The sequence below is a fragment of the Cotesia glomerata genome, linkage group LG3, assembly GCF_020080835.1.
Source record: "Cotesia glomerata isolate CgM1 linkage group LG3, MPM_Cglom_v2.3, whole genome shotgun sequence".
Lineage (NCBI taxonomy): Eukaryota > Metazoa > Arthropoda > Insecta > Hymenoptera > Braconidae > Cotesia > Cotesia glomerata.
This window is the reverse complement of record NC_058160.1, coordinates 29,388,973-29,411,254: the sequence shown is the minus strand read 5'-3', so window position 1 is coordinate 29,411,254 and position 22,282 is coordinate 29,388,973. Positions and strand designations below refer to the sequence as shown.

At 27.3% G+C, this 22,282-nt stretch overlaps 1 protein-coding gene across 10 annotated transcripts in view; it reads left to right on the top strand.

Moving 5' to 3' along the window:
• Positions 1-22,282, top strand: part of LOC123261494 (cAMP-specific 3',5'-cyclic phosphodiesterase) — a 131,419-nt gene that overhangs the window by 88,396 nt on the left and 20,741 nt on the right. For 3 of the 10 annotated variants that reach the window (XM_044723101.1, XM_044723103.1, XM_044723104.1), the window contains 3 exons: positions 16,008-16,184; positions 18,745-18,777; positions 20,010-20,030. In XM_044723101.1, coding sequence (XP_044579036.1) covers positions 16,008-16,184; positions 18,745-18,777; positions 20,010-20,030 — 231 coding nt within the window. Of the gene's footprint in view, positions 1-1,665; positions 2,584-11,579; positions 11,823-16,007; positions 16,185-18,744; positions 18,778-20,009; positions 20,031-22,282 lie in introns of those variants that run through there. The other 7 variants (XM_044723099.1, XM_044723095.1, XM_044723102.1 and 4 more) reach the window with 7 other exon arrangements.

Here is a 22,282-nt window from a genome sequence, read left to right as displayed (position 1 = left end):
AAAAAACCATTTAATATCATTAATATCTAATAGAGATATAATATTTAGGTTTGAATCATTCAAATAATTTATAATTGGATTATTATTACATCAAAATGTTAAAAAATCATCCTCTAAAAAATAAGAAGCTAGACAAATTGCTAATTAGACCGTCGAATATTCAAAATATATGTTTTTTATATTTTTAGTTATGGATTTTTTATTTAATTTAAGATATATCTCACTGATAGAAGGATTTCTTAGCATTTAAGAAGATTTCTTTGTATTTAAGAAATCATTTCTTAAACATCATTTCTTAGCATTTAAAAAATATTTCTTAGTATTTAAGAAATATTTCTTTGTATTTAAGAAATATTTCTTAGTAGTTACATTTCTTAATATTTAATAAATATTTTTTTGTATTTAAGAAATATTTTTTAAATACTAAGAAATGATTTCTTAAATACAAAGAAATCTTTTTAAATACTAAGAAATCCTTCTATCAGTACTTGAATATATGAATCATTTATTTGAGAAACCCCACAAGTTATATGCACTGATAGAAGGATTTGTTTATAGTTAAAAATATTTGTTAATATTTAACAAATCATTTATTAGAGACCACTTTTTAGTCCTTAACAAATATTTCTTAGTATTTAAAAAGATTTAATAAATGAATATCTGATTTATTAAATACAAACAAATCATTTTAAATACTAAGAAATATTTGTTTGATACTAAAAAATGGTCTCTAATAAATGATTTGTTAACTATTAACAAATATTTTTTTAATACAAATAAATCCTTCTATCAGTGTGGAAATTCCATATGACTTACGGGGTTTCTCAAATAAACGATTCATATATAAAACATATTTAAAATATATATGAAAATTGCCCAAAAGTTAGTTATTAAAAATATAATTACTATACATATTTTTTATAGATTTTTAATTAATAATTAGTAGTTACTAATTACTGTATAAATATTCTTTATAACTGCATGACTTTGAGCAATTACACTATCCAAAGTAAGCGTTTTATTAATTATGTATATTATATTTTGTCTGTTGCCAATAAGAATGTACTTAGTGGCCCTGTCAATGGGTCTTGCTGTTGGGCCTTTGTTTAAATAAATAAATAAATATATTTCGACATATATATATATATTTTTTTTTATGAGGGTGCCCGATTACTAACATAAAGGTTAAAATAACACAAACTTTGTGTTGAATTTTAACATTAATTTTGTGTGGACCGTACACCGATAGAAGAATTTATCTGTATTAAAAAAACATTTGTTAGTAGTTAACAAATCATTTATTAGAGACGACTTTTAAGTATTAAATAAATATTTCTTAGTATTTAAAATGATTTGTTTGTATTTAATAAATCTGATATTCATTTATTAAATATTAATAAATCTTTTTAAATACTAAGAAATATTTATTAAGGACTAAAAAGTGGTCTTTATTAAATGATTTTTTAAATATTAACAAATATTTTTAACTATAAATAAATCCTATCAGTGTATTTAACATAATATTTTTTACAATGTGTTCTAAAAAATTTTAAGAGTCCTTATCTTCAATTTCAACTAATCAAAATCTCAAAAACCTGACCAGTAATTCTTCAAAATCTCCTTTAAAAATAAAAATAAAAATCAAAAACTAACCAATTCTTCCAGCCGAATAAAAAAATGTGCTGATAGCTGAATTTCAAAAGCTGCTTGCACAATGGAAGATGAAAAGCCCCCCAAAAATGGAAAGCAACAGCTGACAAAGGCAAAACTGTCTAGCAGCAGTATTTCAGAAGAGCGAGAAGATGACGTCGCAAGAATTAGCATAACATCACCCTCTAGCCGCGAAAACAGCATTGAGGGTTCAAAAGTCACCACCCGGATGTCCAAAATCTTCCTGGTGTCAAAAAGCAGCCCCCAGTCCAGCTCCAGCCAGGAAGATTACGAGCCAGAGACGAAATGTCTCCCCGGAAACTTGCTTTTGGGCATAAATGGCGCCCACCAGTCGATGAACGCGAGATCTATGGAGAGCTTGAGGAACTCTCGGAACTTCCTGAGCGCGGACGAGCGCTACGAGGACTCTCGGTCCCTGGAGTCTCTGACCCACGTGACGACGAGCTCGAGCAGCCAGCAGCAGAAAACGAGCCATCATCACTACCGGAGCTTCATCAGCTGCTCCTCGACGTCTTCCTCGTCCTCTATCACGGGGGTCGGAAAGAGGAGAGCTGTAGCTTCGGCAGTCGAGTCACGGAGCAGCGAGAATCTGATGAGACGCGAGGAGAGTCTCAATGCCGAAGTAAGACGTGGGTTGTACGCAAGCACCGCCCTGGAGAGAAAGACGCCCAGGCTTCACCTCAGTTTGCCTCACGATGACGTTGAAGGGGCAGGAGGTCCCCCGGGAGTCTTTTCTCTGACGAGTCCTGGAGGAAGCGATAGGAGAATCCACATCCTCAGTCCTCACTCGCCGCTTCCTGCTGGGGAGTTCTTCCACCAGTACACCGTCCAGAGCTTGAAGAGCAGAAGGGCCAAGGCTCACGTACTTCCGAGGTTGGTCTTGCCCCGAAGCGATTCTGAGGTCTTTTTACAGTGAGTAGATATCTAGTTGATTATTAGCATCATGTGTTTCTACCTGGACCTGGATCCTGGATCCCCACAAGCGAATTCACTTGTCAGTGAGGCTCCTCCTGGTCATCTGTCAGTTTTTGGTTCCTGGTGTCAACGTCTCTCCAGTCATTTTGTGTCTTTACTAACACTTTTTTTACGGCTTTTATAGTATTGAGTTAAGAAGGCTTACACAGAAAAAAAGAATTATTTGTCTCAAATAAATCAATTTATTTGAGTCGTTTTTTTAAATATTTTTTTTATGACAATGACAACCATATATATTTGGTACAAGTAAATATAACAGTTGACTCGAATTATTTTATTATTTGTCAGAAATATATCATTTATTTGTGGTAAAGATGCTGAGTTTGTCCAAAACAACGAGATCTTTGGCATTAAAACTCTCAACTACTGCTCTCATGACGTTACTTGAACGTTGAAAACAAAACTTGAATGTTTTGATTGCAACTTTAGCTACAGCGACGTTTCAAAAAATAGTTTATTTGCATAAATAATATTAGTTAATAACTATTCATTAATTGGGGTTTAAAAAAAGTCATACTTAACCTATATGGTAAGGTGCTTAAAATATTATATTTTACGAAAACAAATCTAAATTATCCTTAGCCTACAATTAACACTTTCATTCAATAGAAGACACGGAAAATATTTCATTATTCAACTAAAAGAATAAAAAATAATTTTTTTTTCATTTTAAAGCCATTATAATTTCTGAAAATTGATAAAAATAATTTAGCAGATATTTAATAATTTGTAGAACTTTTGTTAACAAATTAATTATGGCAAAAAAATAAGAGAAAAAAAATTGACATGTAGAAATTTTAAAAAATTAAAAATGCGATTTTTAAAAAATAATTTTTTAGAATTAATTTATTTGTTAAATAAAATTAAAAATTGGTCAAGTGACAGCTAACTTTAATGTTACAATAAATTTTAAAAGTTCATTATTGTCGTCAACTATGATTTATTTACCACAAATAAACCATATCTTTACCATGAATAAACTATTTATCTGACGCAACTAAATCGCTTAAATATATTATATATTTACCAGAAATAAATATTTATTTGGCCATATCCAACTATCTTATATATTTGGCTCAAATAAATCTTATTTCGATCAAATATTTCTTTTTTTCTGTGATACATTCATGAAAAAAATTTATTTTATTTCAGAGAAAAATTCTTGATTCAAATTCAAGAGAATTTTTTAACTAAATTATGATTCATATTATCATCCATGATATGTTAAATATAATAGTATAATTCTCAGGAACTTGGACGGGCAGAAAACATTTAGTGCTAGATTTTTAAATGTTGTAACATTTCGTTGTAGGGTAAATACCCCAATAGATGGAGGACGATTAAGCAAACTCTCGTGTTCTATTAAAAAAACAATATAGTAATATACAGGTAAGTTGTGATAAAATTACTTATATTTATGCAAAAATATATAATTAACCAGGAAAAAATAAGTAAAACGTTGTAGTAATTAATAAAAAAGAAAAATGTAAGAAAAAGTCCAAAACCCCAGTAGATGGACAAAATCTCCAGTAGCTGGACAATCAATACCAATAGATGGACACTACTTACGAGCGATATTTTCAATTCATTATTTGACTATATCACAACTTCATCAGGCAAACTGTACAAATGGAAACAAATTATTATAAAGGAGGGTTTACTTTTTTTTCTCTCTCGCTCTCTTTTGGTCAAACGGAAGTATCTTTGTCATACTTTTGAAATCTTAAAAACCATTTTGTCCATAAATAAATGAAAATTTTCAAAAAAAGCGCTTTGCTCTTCGATAGATAATTTAATTATCTATCGAAGAGCGAAGCTTTTTTTTTTCGAAATTATATCTTATACATGAACAATACTGTTTGAAAATTAACTATCAACCGCTCTTAAACAAGTCTGTTGCTGTCTATCTTGTAATTATTGTTACAATCAGGATATTTGGAAGGAGAGATTCAATAATATAAATATGATTTAGTTTAATTTATACGAATATATTTTAAGTCAAAGAATGGCACGAATGTTTTGTTTAAAAATAACTGAAAGAAGATAAAAATTACAAGTATGTAAGCTAACAATGATCCGCACAAGTGGTCATCACAAATGTCAGAAAGACACTAACTGTGGTACAAAAGAGTCATAAAACTGACCGAGTTACTAGATTTTAGATAACTCTTTACGCATCTCCGATGCTGTGTGTATCGTTGTTATACTCCAACAATTATTGTAATTTTATAACTAAAAAATTTAACTAGAGGATTTTAGTGAAATAGATATTTATTAAATTTCTGAATATAATTGATTGGCATTCGTCTGATTTTATTTATATATTGTAAAACGATGAAATCTTTCGGGGATAATTTTGATACACAACAGTGTTAACCTTAAATGTAAGATTTTTAATTTATTTTTGTTAATCTGATCATATTGTTTAATAATAATTTGTTTCCATTTGTACAGTTTGCCTGATGAAGTTGTGAAATACAACGAAACGTTGCAATATTTAAAAAATCTAGCACTGAATGTTTTTTTCCCGTCCAAGTTTCTGAGAATTATACTATTTTTTTTAAATTAAATATTTTATTTTTGGAGGCTAATATTAAGATTGTAATACTTTGGTCTGTTTTTCGTAGGAACTAGACGCTATAATAACAAAAGTAAATATTTCTTAATTTAAGAATATTTGCACGGCAATTATCGCGGATTTAAGTCACTAGTTAGCGGTCAAATTGCTTTAAAATAATACAATAAAATCAAGGTATCAAATCATTTGGCGTTTTGCTTTAGATATTTACATTTTGTTATTAAAAAAAAATTTCAGATTAGCATTTTAAAACAGTATAATTTAAATAACGAAATCCATAAAAATCTGAAGGAACATTTTATGAAAAAAAAAAGTGAAAAAGAAATATTCAATCTTCTTTAATATTTAATTTCAATTCCATGTGCGGGATTGAAAAAATGTAAGCACAATGCCGCAGCTTAACTGCCAGACATCACTTGAATTTTTAAGTTGAAAAAAAAAAATATTGTAAAAATTCCACTTATTTTTATTACACAAGATTAAATCAATAATTTCGTTTCAATAATTTCAGGGAATTTTAATTTTAAATAAAGTGGAAAAAGTTTTCTCTCCGTTTAAAATTTATTCACTATAAAATTTACTCGATCGGAAAAAACGCTCTCTTGATATTTATCCAATACCAAAGAGAAATTTAGTCGAAAAAATCATCCGATCAGTTCATTGGAATTTTATTTAATTTTCAATTTTAATTCTAAAACTGAACTTAGACGAAAACTGTGGCTGCAAAAGTTTCAAAGTTGACTCACAGTTAGTTCTATACTTACCAGATCCGACCGAGCTTTGAATCAAAAGCATAACTTGTTCATATAACTCTAAAATCGATTGCGACACTGCTCGAAAGTTGGCAGCTTCATTGATTCAAACAATGTTAACTCGAGCAAATACATTCTGTAATTTAATTTAATAGTTTATTCAGATAAAGAAAATTTGTTATTTAATAATTAAATTAGTCATCGATTAATAACAGATTCGTAAACATGCATTCTGATGTAAAGCCTATACATTTGTACTACTTATTATACAAATATATTCAATATTGAATATATATCTACTAGACTAAATCCACTCCAGACTCTGCATAATTCACGGATTTTGAATTTACATGTTTCAATTTATGCGCTATTAATATCCGCTAATTAACTTAGTGCGAAAGTGATCACTCTAGTTTCCAATAGCCAAAGGGTGAATTTATACCTTTAGAGATAATTACATCGAATTAATCGAGGTTTATTTAGTACTTGAATATTTTATAAAAACATTTTAGTGCCTTTAATTTTTATTTTTAAATATTCTAAAAAAAAAAAAATTGTAGATTTTATTAATTTTATAAAAGTAGGAAAATTCTGTCTAATTTTTATTTTTAAATATTTTATTTAAATAAAAACAATTTTAGATTTTATTAATTTTATAAAATTAGGAAAATTCAAAAAAAAAATGATCTAATTTTTCTTCTATCTATTTTTAACAATACAGTAGAACCTCGATAAGTTCAAAACCTCTGTAACTTAAAAATTTTGTTGATTCCCTTCCCTTCACAGCTTGAAACCTCTATTACTTAAAGTACAAAACCTCGATAACTCAAACAATTATTTTGAGCATTGCCCTCGATAACATAAAATAATATTTTGGTGACTTCCAAAACTTAAAGTAATGTCATTGAGTCATCGTATTACGTATGTATGCAAACAAAAGGTTTTGCCAAAAGCTTAATTGATTTTCACTTTAGTCTTTCACTAAATCGCTCAACGTATAGTTGTACGCAAGAAATATTAATAATCGAGTTCAAAAAATATAAAATGAAACGTAAATTGAATACTTTGACATATGCTGATAAGTTGAGAGCGGTTGAAGCTGTGAAAAGTGGTTCAAAAAAGAAAGATTTTGCTGCTCAATTTGGAATCCACGAGAGTACGTTGTCACTTATTATAAAAAAGGAAGGAGAGTTGTTGAAAAAACAAGGGTTAGGTGTTGGACTTCAGTGTAACCGACTTAGAACAATGTTTGTTCACGAATTTCATTCATGAATTGCTGACTTTTTCTTGAAGAATTGAATTTACTTAAAGAAATACATAAATAAATAAAAATCTATGTCATTTCTATTGGATTATATGTATCTTTTTCACACTCAAGTTTCCAATTGGTAAACCTCGTTAAGTTAAAAATTTTACTTTAATAACCTCTAACTTAAACTCTCGATAATTAAAAAACTCGATAACTCAAATTTTTTTACGTTTCCCTTGAATTTTAACTTATTGAGGTTCTACTGTAATAAAAAAAAATTAGGAAAACGGTTGACCCTGAACGCCATCCCTGCAACTCCCCGCTAATTCCATACCTGGATGCTTAAAATTGCACTTATGCCGTTTTTGAGCGCTCTTCGAGCTCAAAAATACAGTTTATGTGATTTTACGTTTATTTTTCACATACTGAATAATTTCAAAAAAAAAAAATTAGTAAAAATTAAAAAAAAAATGAAATAATTGATTATTTGTGAAAATAGCTAAGAATTGAACACAAAGAGTCTCTTGTAACTGATAAATTTCTTGTAGTTTGTAATTTTTCCGAGAAATACAAATTCGTTATCCAAAATGCAGTACCAGGATTCCACAGATAACATTTCTATGATTTTGAGCTCTTCGAGCTCAGAAGTCTAATAAAAGTTTGATAAAACACTATTTTTTGAGTTTTCAAACCGCAATAACTTTTGAATGAATGAACCAATTTTTACGCGGTTGGCGGCATTTGACGCAGTTTTTTAAGCCTTTTAAAAAATCTCTAAGTTTAAATTGATCAAATTAGAAATTTCGGAGTAATTCCGAAAAAACACTTTTTTGGGTTTTCTTTCCTGCACAAAATCTCTCGAATGAATCAACCGATTTTGACCGGATTAGCGGCGATCGACGTGGTTTTTCAAGGTCAAGAGCTGATTAGTTTTTGAAGTTGATCGATAAAGCCGTTCGAAAGTTATTCCAAAAAAACCACTTTTGAAAAATTTTTTTTTTTTTCAGTTTTTTTTAGATTTCACGAAATCTATCGGTCTGAATCGGTCCAAATTATACCCAAAATATAAGTTTGGACAAGCCCTTTCGAATGGCGCCAACCGCGATCGAATCGGTCAAGCCATTCAAAAGTTATGAGAGGTTTACATGCATACATACAGACATAGTGACACCCTCGCGGGAATAGTCAGGGAAGCTTCCTGTGACCTTCAAACGTCGAGATCTGATGAAAACTGGATTTTTGTAAAACGGGGTAAAACCAATAACTTCCCGATTTTTGAAAATCTGAGATTTTCAAAAATCGGGAAGTTAAAAAAGAAAACATTTCAGCGCTTTCTTTTGGAGAGGCTATAAAAATATTATGGCTATAAATAAGTATAAGGAAATATTTTCATAGCGCAGAAATGTAGGTGGAGATATATTAGTTGTCAGATACATAATATAATACATAATAAAATCTCAAGTTGGTATGGAATATCGTTATGGTATTGATACTATTTTGTATTCAGTATATCAAGTTGTGTTTGGATCATGGTATTACGATACACTAGGATATTATTCTCGAGAGTTATTTGGGTGGTTTATAACCTGTAACCTATATCGTGCTACACTAGGGTAAGCTGATGATTGAGTTCCCTTTATTGCTTTGATTTCGCATACACCCTGGTAATCTAGTTTATGGCGAAAATGTAAATACGTTGATATTTGATGGCTTGATTTAATCCAATCTCAAGAGAGTCGCTACACTGAAAAAAAAAAATTAACTTGATTCGAGAGAAAAATTCTTGAACCAAGAAAATAATTTTTAAGAGGGTAATTGTCTTGAATTACGTAAAATTTCTGTATATCAAGAAAAATTTATTAGTTTAAGATTTTTTCTACTCAAATCAAGAAGACTAACTTCTTCAAAATTATACTTATTTATTTATTTATTATTCTCGTTATAAAAAATTCTATAGAGGTGCGTGTAGCACCTGTGCATAGAATGAGTACATATTAAATTATAAATTTTTATTATCAACAATCAATATAGTAATACTTAATACAGCGCAAGCTAAAAGAATATCAGCCTAGCAAGTTTGTAGTTTATATAAATTTTATAAGTAATATTGTTGCAGAAATTATATTAATATCACGATTTTCAACTAATTATCTATTTTTATCCATTCTCTCAGTTTTTTATTTATTAGTTTCTTCTTATCATTCAATGTTTTCATCTCTGATGGTAATTTTGATTCAAGAATATTTTTTTTTTGTGTAAAAAAATATAATGTAACATTTCCGATAATTTAAGATCGACGTAATCTCATTTAGGTAAATGCACATCTAAACTTTTATTTATCGGAAACCGCATTGCCGCTCAAAGTGTTTTTCAATTTAAAAACCTTCAAATTTACATACGATCTACATTTTAAAAACAAGCTCGGAAATTTTTTTCTCTAAAAACAAATGTAAAAATTTTTAAATTCAAATTATGTCTAAACATTGAGACAAAAAATTTATAAAAATATTTTTTTAGAAAATTTCTTCCTCTAAAAAACATGTCCAATATTTGACCTACAATTTAATTTAAAAACCCTTCAAGTCTCTTAAACATTTTTCTCATTACTAATAACTGAAGTCTTCAACAAATATAAATCTCTCTTCACTCTATCTTTTTAAGAGTAAACTCACCCTCCTCTTACTCACCCTCTTTCTGGTCTCTCAAAGATCCATAAAGTTACCTATCGATATAAATGCCCGCTGTTTTATCTCTCGAGTCCCTTTAAGTGATTCATGACGCTGCCTGTAGGCGGCAGCACCAAGCCATTTAATCTCTCCTCATAACTCCTGGTAATAATTCCATTATTCAAACTACAAAAGCGCTAGGCAATAAATCTCTCGAACTATACTGCAAAAAATTCCATTTTTTTTTCTTCTATTTTACTATTTTACTCTAGAAATTTCTTGAGAATTATAAAAAAAATATTTCTGCTATCGCTTAGCAGCAACAGAGCCACTTACGCTCGTTTAATTATCAACTATGTATTAGATATCCAGAGTAAATATCAGATACCGAACTAAATAATGATAACCGAGTGTTCAATAAATCTCACCGTTTATTGCCTCTCGAGTCCTCAGAAATAAATCAACTCTTGTTAAACTATTTACATAATACATTTTATTGTTTTTTCTACGAACCAAAATCAATTTGAAAAAATTTTAAATTAAAAAAAAATTATTTTAATTCAAATAATAATTTTCCAGAGGAAAAATTCCGACTTTTAATACTTAATTAGTTTAAAAATTAAATAAATTATTAATATTTAATTAATTTAAAAATTTTAAGGATTAAAATCAATTTGATAAAATTTTAAATTAAAAAAAAAATTATTTTAATTCAAATAAAAATTTTTCAGAGGAAAAATCCCGACTTTTAATACTTAATTAATTTAAAAATTAAATAAATTATTAATATTTAAAAATTAAAAATTAAATAAATACTTAAAAATTAAATAAATTATTAATATTTAATTAATTAAAAAATTTTAAGGATTAAAATTAATTTGATAAAATTTTAAATTAAAAAAAAAATTATTTTAATTCAAATAAAAATTTTTCAGAGGAAAAATCCCGACTTTTAATACTTAATTAATTTAAAAATTAAATAAATTATTAATATTTAAAAATTAAAAATTAAATAAATACTTAAAAATTAAATAAATTATTAATACTTAATAAATTAAAAAATTTTAAGGATTAAAATTAATTTGATAAAATTTTAAATTAAAAAAAAAATTATTTTAATTCAAATAAAAATTTTTCAGAGGAAAAATCCCGACTTTTAATAATTAATTTAAAAATTAAATAAATTATTAATATCTAAAAATTAAATAAACACTTAAAAATTAAATAAATTATTACTTAATTAATTTTAAAAATTTTAAGGACGAATTAGATATTTATTAAAAAAATTTCATATTTATTTATTTGATGAGTTAGCAATTTTAGCGATTAAATTTGAGCTTGTATAGTTTTTAATAAAATACAAGCTACCGAGAGCAGGCTAATTTACTCTATAACTATACATATACACATGTATATGTTAGTGAGTGCTAGTATCTCGTCAGTATCTCGCTGGCACGCGACTTTGCAAGTCGAATCTCGAATTATAAATTCATATATGCGTTTATTTACTATTTCACCTTTAGCATAATTATTATTAATATTACAATATTTTTTTATCACTAAAAAAAATATTTTTAAGCTATAAAAATATTTTTTAGCTTAAAAAAGGTCAGAAAATTTTTATTAAAAAAACAAAGTGAAAAATGTATGAGAGTGAAATTGTGATTAGAAATTCAATAATAATAGAGCAATTAAAATAATTGTAAAAATAAATCAAATGGATAGATCGTAGAAAAAAACATAAAATGATTAATGAACATGAACGAGTATGCAGTTTTGATAGCATCCGGAGAAAGCCCGCGGTTTTCATTCAAAGACTCGGGTGCTATGAAAATGGCACTTCCGGTATCAACTTCTTTGAGAAGACACAGCGGGTGCGTTTCGACTTTATCGCGGGCCAAGCCCCACCCTAGAGTTCTCTACATCGTTCCGTAAGTTCTCTCCCATGTTTCTCATATCATATTTGATATACAATGATATCATGTGGCTTTGGTAATTTGAATTTTAGTTACTTGTTATGTGACACTGTGATATTGTGACCCGATACCTTGATTTGCGACGGTAATTGTCCAGGCTGCTCGGTTCAGTAATTACTAGTCGGTAGTCGACTAAAAATACCACATAATAATAATTTTACAAAATTATACCTTTCCGGAAATAATAATAGTAGGAGTTACAATAATCCGTCTATTGATAAATTATTGGATCTACAATCTAAAGGTCAATATTGATTGGCTAAAAGACGTATGTATCTGTAATTGAGAGGGCTTCATGTCACGCAGAACCACGCTGTTGTCACGCCGGCATTGCTTAGTTATTACGTAAATACGATATACCTTTTTTTTTTTTTATTTATTATGTATCGTTTTTTTTTAATTGTATCTTTTTATGGAAAATTTTTTCAACAAAACTTTAAAATCTTTTATAACATAATATTTACAACTTATTTTAAATAATAATAAATTAAAATAAGCTATATTTATTATTTATTATTTATTTTTCTACGGAAAACTTTTTCATTAAAAAATTTTATTAAATATTTAATATTTAAAAAAAATTTTTTTAACAAAACTTTAAAATCTTTTATAACATAATATTTACAATTTATTTTAATCATAAATTAAAATAAGCTATATTTATTATTTATTTATGGAAAATTTTTTTATTAAAAAATTTTATTAAATATTTCATATTTAAAAAAAATTTTAACAAAACTTTAAAATCTTTTATAACATAATATTTATTCTAAGTAATCATAAATTAAAATAAGCTTTATTTTTTTTACATAAAAATAATATTTCTTCTTCTTAAAGATTAAAACTTTTCTTCTATTGTACAGGAATTAAATATAACAATAAACATTTTTTTTTTTTACGATAATAACATATTTTTAACAAGAATTTTCTTCTTTTAAAACATTAATAAAATTTCTCTATTTTTTTTTACTAAAAAAATAAACAAATTTATTTATTTTCTACATTAAAATCTTCTCAAATATTTTTTTGTATTTCTAAAACCACTTACCGGCAATTATCGTTTATTAATAACGCAAAGATAATAAAAAAAAACAACAAACTTGAAAATAATTTTTATAATATATAAGTTAGAGTTAAAGTGGATTGTTAATTGTGTTTCTTATCGCAAATTTAAAATGGCAATGAACATGAAGTAGATATTGAGTATTAAAAAAAAAAAAACAGAGTAAAAAGAAGTTTATTAAAAATTAAGAGATTTTAGATTGATGTTTAAGCGCAAACAAAGTGATTAGAATTGAAACGATGTGAGCGAGGTTTCTGGTATGTTATATATAAACCGAAAGTAATATAATAGTAATAATTTATAAATAAAATTCAATTGATATAATGTAGTTGGAGTAACAATTGAGTATACATTAGGTAGCGGGCAACAGGCTATTTAATCGATGAATACTACCAGTCTATATATGTGTACTTGTACGTATTTATCTATATGTGAGTGTGTGGAAGTAATGATGTGCCGGTTTAGTTGCGTAACTCGGCAATCATCGCATCAGATATCACATCGGTAAAACTATTACTAATGCTAACACTAATACTAATAAAAATTCACAAGTCCGGTTTGTTCATTGTATTTGTATTGCATTATGCGTGGATTGCCGGAAGAGTTCCAGGCAGCCTGTAAATAAATCTCATGAACAAATTTAAATTACTAAAAGGAAAGAAGACAATTATTCTATTTTATTTATTGTTTTTAACATTATAATAATTTTTAGTATTGTAATTTTTTAAATTGAATTTTTCATCCTTTACGCAAGAAGTTTTAATTAAAGAGTTATATCCACTTGTAATCTTGAAAAAATCGAATTTTTTTTGCATATTTTGAATGTAAATATTTGAGAATATTGTCCAAAAATTTCACATTGATCCCGCAAATAGTTTCAGAGAAAAATTAAAAAAAAAATTTTTAAACTTAGTTTAAATGGTTCCCAAAACTTTGAACGCGTTTTTCTCGAAACGGTGTTTTCGAGAAAGTTGGTGAGCAAAATTTCTCCAAAACGGCTGGAACAATCAGCTTGAAATTTTTACACCATCTTCTTAGATACTTTTGTCAGGTAATGATCAAAGGAATAAGGTTTCTGACAATAATTTCGATTTTTTAAGCCACTTTAAAGTGCACTGATAGAAGGATTTGTTTATAGTTAAAAATATTTGTTAATATTTAACAAATCATTTATTAGAGACCACTTTTTAGTCCTTAAAAAATATTTCTTAGTATTTAAAAAGATTTATTAATATTTAATAAGTGAATATCAGATTTATTAAATACAAAAAAATTATTTTAAATACTAAGAAATATTTGTTTATTACTAAAAAGTCGTCTCTAATAAATGATTTGTTAACTATTAACAAATATTTTTTAATACAAATAAATCCTTCTATCGCAGTGTGTAAATTAAAAAAAAAATTATTTTTTTCTTCAGGAAACCGCCATTTTATCAAAAATCAAAATTTTGACTATTCCATCGATTATTACCTGTGTTCATCTATCCTAAAAATAAATCTTTTGGTTTTTATTTCTAATAATTTGCACTGATAAAAGGATTTGTTTATAGTTAAAAATATTTGTTAATATTTAACAAATCATTTATTAGAGACCACTTTTTAGTCCTTAAAAAATATTTCTTAGTATTTAAAAAGATTTATTAATATTTAATAAGTGAATATCAGATTTATTAAATACAAAAAAATTATTTTAAATACTAAGAAATATTTGTTTATTACTAAAAAGTCGTCTCTAATAAATGATTTGTTAACTATTAACAAATATTTTTTAATACAAATAAATCCTTCTATCGCAGTGTGTAAATTAAAAAAAAAATTATTTTTTTCTTCAGGAAACCGCCATTTTATCAAAAATCAAAATTTTGACTATTCCATCGATTATTACCTGTATTCATCTATCCTAAAAATAAATCTTTTGGTTTTTTTTATTTCTAATAATTTGCACTGATAAAAGGATTTGTTTATAATTAAAAATATTTGTTAATATTTAACAAATCATTTATTAGAGACCACTTTTTAGTCCTTAAAAAATATTTCTTAGTATTTAAAAAGATTTATTAATATTTAATAAGCCCGAGTCAGAATAATGAACCTACATAAGCCTACATGAACCTACATGAGCCTGCAGGACAATTTTTAATTGTTTCGATCGATATTTTTATCTTTAATTGTTTCGATTGATCAATATAACCTCGCAAAATACACTTATACCAATATTAAATTGTACAATACAAATAAATTTAAATAGTAACTAAAAATTTATTGATAAAAAAACTTAAAAATTCAATTTATAAATTGAATAATATCAATCAAAACAATTGAAAATTATTCTGTAGGCTCATGTAGGTTCATGTAGGCTCATATAGGTTCATTATTCTGACTCGGGAGTGAATATCAGATTTATTAAATACAAAAAAATTATTTTAAATACTAAGAAATATTTGTTTAAAACTAAAAAATGGTCTCTAATAAATGATTTGTTAACTTTTAACAAATATTTTTTAATACAAATAAATCCTTCTATCAGTGTGGATCAGAGAAAAATTATTACCATAATTTATAGCTAAATTTGTCATTAAAGACAAATTTGGGAACTGGGGAAATAAAGGATAATGGGGAGGAGGGACCTTACTCAGTAGGAATTTTTCGGTAACCGAAAAAATAATTCAGACAGCCCAGACCGGGACTCGAACCCGGATCATTTGGTTACGCGCCAAAGGCTCTACCAGTTAAGCTATCCGAGACATTGTCCGTAACTACCATTCCGTCACCTAATATCTTCCTCACCGCTAGTCACCTTTTTATGGAGGTTCTCTAGAAAATCTATTACAGGAACAACGGAACCCAATATTTTTGTAAATACATCGCGAATTCTTAAAATACATTAAGTTCGCTGTTCGTACATTTATTCTATGTATTTATTTATTTTATAAAAAGCCTCAAAAAAAATTCGCAAAAAAATACGTTTTTTTGGACTTACAAGTGAATATAAATTTAATTTAATTGTGTTGGATTGAATAATTCATCAAAGATTGATGAATTGATATTATAAATAGTCCTTTATTTCAATTTCAGCTTCGATGTGGAAAATGGAGGTTCGGCTTTGGAAGGAACTGGAGCCGCATCTCCTAACGCGGGACTTGTGCTCCAGAATCTGCCTCAAAGGAGAGAAAGCTTTCTCTACCGCAGTGACAGCGACTTTGAAATGTCACCTAAATCCATGTCAAGAAACAGCTCTATCGCCAGCGAAAGGTACTTTGTTTATTTGTCTTTCTATTTTATTTTTAACAAGACGAAAGAAAGAAAGCTTGAGAAGCAACCGGTGGAGAATTTCAGTCAGGATATTTTCAAATGTTAAATTTTTTTACTAGAGATACAGAATTTATTTATCCAGGATTTTTTTTTCTTGAATCGAAAGTTTAACTGGCGTTTTATGGGGACTGGTTTTATAGTTTTCCTTTCATTATTTTTCCGATCGAGTATTATTGCCGTGGGTAATATAATTAAATCTGATAACAGGTTTTTTATTTGTAATTTATTGAGAAGCTTCTGTTGCTGTTTTTAATTATTTTATTTTTATTTTTATGTTTTTAAAGTTGATTATTTTTTTATATTTTTCTTCCTTCAACTTAAAAAGAATTAAAATAAATTTAAATAATAAAAATTAATAATTGTTACAGCAGCAATTGCTCTAAAAAATAAAAAAACGAAAGTAGTTGAAATTTACAATGTATCAGTTAATTAATACCGTATGTTATTATTTTTTATTCTAATGAATGCTCAAGTACATGTCATATGTCAATGTGGCTTATTTTACGCGAATTATGTATTATATCATTTAATCTGCCGCTTATAAATGTCTGTATTGTTTACTATAGTCACTCAATACAATACAATTTATATTATAAGTTCGACAGCAACTTTCAATTTCATTTCTATTTGATGTAACTCTTTACTTTATTGGTATTCTTCTTAGTTATCAGGAATCTTGATCCTCCGACAAAATATCCCCTATAAAATATAAAAAAAAAAATATCCCCGAGAAAATATCACACAACTGCCCTGTTATAACAAAATGACGTATCTTGAGATACGCTGTTTTGTCGTAACAAAGCCAGAAAAATTTTTTTAGTGTCACTTAACGATAAGGTATCATCAAAATTTTACTAATTTAATTAATTATGCCAATAATAATGATTAAATGTGCGTATAAAAGAAATGAAAAAAAAAAAAAACGTATTTGTTTTGCATTGGACATTAATATAACATTTAATTCTTCGAGTTACAGTGTTTTGTCATAACAATTTCATTTATTTATCAAAATGAGCATTAGTTTCTTAAGATTAAAAAACGTAGGGGACGGGCGGGCAAGACGGAGAGGGCGTGTAAAATGAATAATCGTTTTAAATCGCTGGTCGATCGATAGAAACATTTTAGACTGTAATCTATCAATCTATTATGTAACTACACTTACCGTTATCGATAAAGCATTGGTTTTGCAAAATTGTGAGAATTTTTTATAAATATTGAAATTTAGGAAAAAATTAAAATTTTAAATCGTAAATATACATTGATTATTTTAATGTTGTTAAGGACGATGCAGATTTGATTTTTTTCTTCATATTCCGGACGTGGTTCATATTTTTGCGACGATCGTTTTGATTGAAATGTATTTTCTAATCAGTATTCGTTTTACGCGACCTGAGTATTCATTTTGCCCGCCCTGGTAGGGCAAAACGGATAATGTTGACTTTTTAATTTCGAAGAAGAATTTTTTGTTTTTATTTTTATTTTACTTTAATTATAAACTTCAATTACCCAAAAATTATTAGCCAAAGTTAAGAATAGATATGATTATAATATATATTTGTTATTTCAGTTTTAAATTAACATATCCGTTTTGCCCGTCCTTCCCCTATCTCGAGTTACAACGTTTTGTCATGACAGAAATGAATTTTTCTGTAGAATTGTACTCAACCCGTGCAAAAAAAATTCTGATTCAAAATGAATTTAAGATTGAAATTCATATTTTGACACAAATATGAATTAGTTTTGAGATCAATCCAAATTTGAAATTGATTTGAGAACTTTCGATCCTGCTTCAGAATTTTAATAAAGACTTTAGAATATTTTATTCATAAAATTAATCCTAAATATTTTTAAGTCTTCATTAAAATTCTGAAACAGGATCGAAAGTTTTACAGACGTGCTAATTTCTATTTACAAATCAATTTCAAATTTGGATTGATCTCAAAATTAATTCATATTTGTGTCAAAATATGAATTTCAATCTTAAATTCATTTTGAATCAGAATTTTTTTTGCACGGGAAATTCTGTGAAAACTTTATACGCTATTTTCTCGAAACTATAATTTTTGAGATACGTCGTTTTGTCATAACAGGGCAGATAAAATCCATGATAAAAAGGCACAACACGGTAACAAGCTTATGTGTTGGTAATTCAATTATTTAAGATATTCTGTCCGGGGATATTTTGTCAGAGGATCAAGAATCATAGAAGCTGTTCTTAGGCTGCATTCGGAAACTAGCTTTAATTCTAAAACAAAATCTCTAAAAAAAAATTGAATTACCCCGAGCGAGAATCGAACCCCGCTCCGTCAGTTCACGACTTTTAGCCACTTAAAAGCTCTTTCCAAACCCACCCTCGTGGTGTCAATGAACCAGTATTTATTATTAGATTAGATAATTATTATTACCACATATATTGCAAATATATACATATAAAACTCAATACACTGAACTGTATACTGGTAATTGTCATAACATCTGGTGTCTGATACTTCGGTTACAGGTTCAAAGAGACAGAGCCGCCAATCGAGCGAGCGTATGTAATCGATATTTATTATCTTACTCCACGCTTTTTATTATTATTATTATTTATCACTATCACTATAACTCACTTTATTTTGTTTTTATTTTCCCTTTTGTTTGTTATTCGTATTTCAGATTTTAGTTTCATTTGTCACGTTAATTTTTTATCACATTACTCCCAGCACTCGATTCAAAAGAGTTTTATGTTAAAAAATATTTAAAAAAAGCTTTTGTTTCCTCTTCAATATTTTTTTTTTCTTTCATTTAGTTTCAGCTTTATCGTGCGGATTGAATAACCTATTTTTCACTATTTTTCAAAGGTCAATTTAAAATTTTTTACTTTCCATGAAAAACAATTTAAAAAATATTAAATTGTCAATTTTTAAAATTTATTGAAAAAAATTTTTTTTATCAAAAAAAAAAAAAAAATTCAGGTGACATAAATTCTCCTTGGACTCATCTCTTCGCTTTAGAAAAATTTCACGATCACATGCACTTTGCACAGCAATATTTCGCTGCATGGCAAAAAAGAGCAAGAGCGTAAAATTATATTTTTAGTGGCTGTTTAAATTATAAAAGCACTTATTCTGTTTATCCTCAGCTTCCTTTGGTTATTTATAGCCCAGAGGGATTCTATTTAACGATAACGCTTATAGATAATAGATAAAGCATTTTACTACTAGCTATATCGCTATTATTATCACTGTAATACAAAAAACGTCCCGTAAGATTTACAAGAACACGTGTTGAGCGTTAGATTTAAACATATATCACCCAGCACTTAAATTTTTCTTCTTACTATTATATTATTATATATTAAATTCAATTCTTATACACCCATTCAATACGATAAGTATTCCCTCGCCTTCACTGGTTATTTAATTCCATTGAGCCGAATAGAAAAGCTTATCTTAAACGCTTCTGATTGTATGAGATCCTGGGGTTTCCATTTCACTCTTTCCTCTGATATAATAAAAAATTTATCAAAAGAATTCACCGTTTCCTTTGGATATGTTCCGATAACTTTTTCTCCACATTACACGCTTGAATTACTCACAAAGAGAATTCGCAAGAACGCGAGATTTATTTTAAAGAAATATTTTCTTTTAATTGGAAATAAATTCTATTTTTTTTGTTGTTCTAATTAATGGGGATTTTTTCGAGATGGAAATCCACGAATCTATTAAAAATTTATAGTGTTGTCAAAAAAAGGAATATTGAAATTTTAAATAATTTTATTTTCAGGATCTTTACTGATTCGTACAGGTAAGTCGCTTTATTATGTTTAAACCGCCTTAATGACTGCGATAGATTGTTTCCCAATTCTTTTTATACACAATTTTTATCTAAAAAAATAAAATCATAAATCGTGATTAAATTTATTTATCTATTTATTAGGTTTAAATGCCAAAGCACGGAGCCGAATGGCAAAAATAATATATATCAAGTTATACTTCGCATAGTTACGGCTAATACATACGTAATAAAAATATAAAATTTACATAATATTCAAGTTAACATAATGTTTTTAATCATATTAACCAGCTCACTATTTTATTGTTATTCGAGATTTATAAGAAAATTGAATACTCTCGTCTTAAAAGATTCTAAACCAAGAGAATTAGAAATTTAAGAAGGGTTTACATTTTCTCTCTCTCTCTCTCTCTCGCCCTCTATTGGACAAACGAAAGTATCTCTGTCATACTTGTACAACAAATGGAATCTTAAAACGCATTTTATGCATAAATAAATGAAAATTTTCCAAAAAAGCGCTTCGCTCTTCGATAGATACACGGAAAAAAGTAAACTGTAATAAATAACAGCCGATTTATAATAAGTAATGATCAACTGCTAAAAATTACCATTTCAAACAGTAAAATCGTGATTTTACTATTCACTTTATAATATTTACCATTTAAACATTACAATTTGTTATTTACATGGAAGAAAATACTATTTCAAACAGTAATATTCGCTATGTAAATGTCTAAAATGTTAAAGTATAATAATTAATAATTCAGACTTTGATATTTATCATTTCGTACCTAAAAAATGATCTTATGATATGTAAAAAGTATAAAATAAAGTTAGTAAATTTCTGATACAAGCAACGTCAATATTTACAAAGTAAAATGGTAAATTTTAAACGCAACGCTAAAAATCAAACGGTAATTATTGACTTGCTTGGATTGGTAAAATGTTTATTTTAAAAGTATAATTTTTACTGTTTCAAATGTTAAATTCTCCCAGAGTGAGACCCCCTTCTCTTTCATCTGAGTTCCCCTTCTCCTCATAATATGGATTATATATTGAAATGGCAATTTTTACTGTTTGAAACTGTAATTTTTTAAGATGAAAGAGTCGTTATTTACTATAGTGACAGCTACTAATCACTTATTTTGGATATTAAATTATAAATTGTGGCTTTTATACTTTCTACATTAAGTTCTGTAATATTTATATTTTTGCCACCCCGATGTCCGCTTTACTGTTTGAAACTATAAAAATTAACCGGAATCCGAGTGAATATTACAGTTTACTTTTTTCCGTGTAATTAAATTATCTATCGAAGAGCGAAGCGTTTTTTTTTCGAAATTTTATCACATACATGAGAAAAACACGTTTGAAAATCAACTATAAACCGCTCTTAACAGCCGAGACCAGTGATTGCAGTTTCAATCGGCTTAGCGAAACGAATGGAAATTTTGAAAAAACGTTTTTAGAGATAATAGATAATTCAGTAAACTATTTCACCACAAAGCGTTTTTTTTTCAAAAATTTCATTCGTTTCGTGAAACCAATCGAAACTGCAATTGCTCTGCTGTTGGGAGTGCGACAGAGATAGTTCCGTTGAACTCCGTGAGAGCAAAGCGAGAAAAAGATGGTCTCGCCTGTTAAGGAGGTAAATCTTACAAAAACCGTATAGCTGCACTGATAGAAAATTTATGTTGACTCAAGAGATATTTTCTTGATCTAAGAATTTATTTTGGAAAACAAATGATTATATTTTGCTTCAAGAATTTTTTGTCTTGGTTTCGATTTTCTTGGTTCAAGAAATGTATGTCTCCGTTGGATAAGTTTTGTATTTTTACTCAAAAATATATTATCTTCAATCGATACATTTATGTTTTTCAACCAAAATAACATTATCGTTTAAAAAACTTAAAATTGTTTGTTTAAATAATGATTTCTTTATTCAAGATGTTATTGAAGTAAAAAAAATTTTTTTATAGATTTTCGATTTAACATAATTGTGAAAATATAGTCATATTATAATTAAATATTTTTACATAAATTTATAGAAATTCACATAGTAAATTAATGACTCGAAAAAAAAGCCATTCTTAACACAAGTCGGTAATATCTTGGATCATGTTATCGCCTATCTTGAACCAAGAGACAAAAATTGTTGAATGAAATATATCTACATCTAGTCTCAAGAGTTTATTTCTTAAATTAAAACAGCTAGAAATTTTGAAACAAAAATCAACTTTTGAAAAAAAAATGTTTCTTAAATC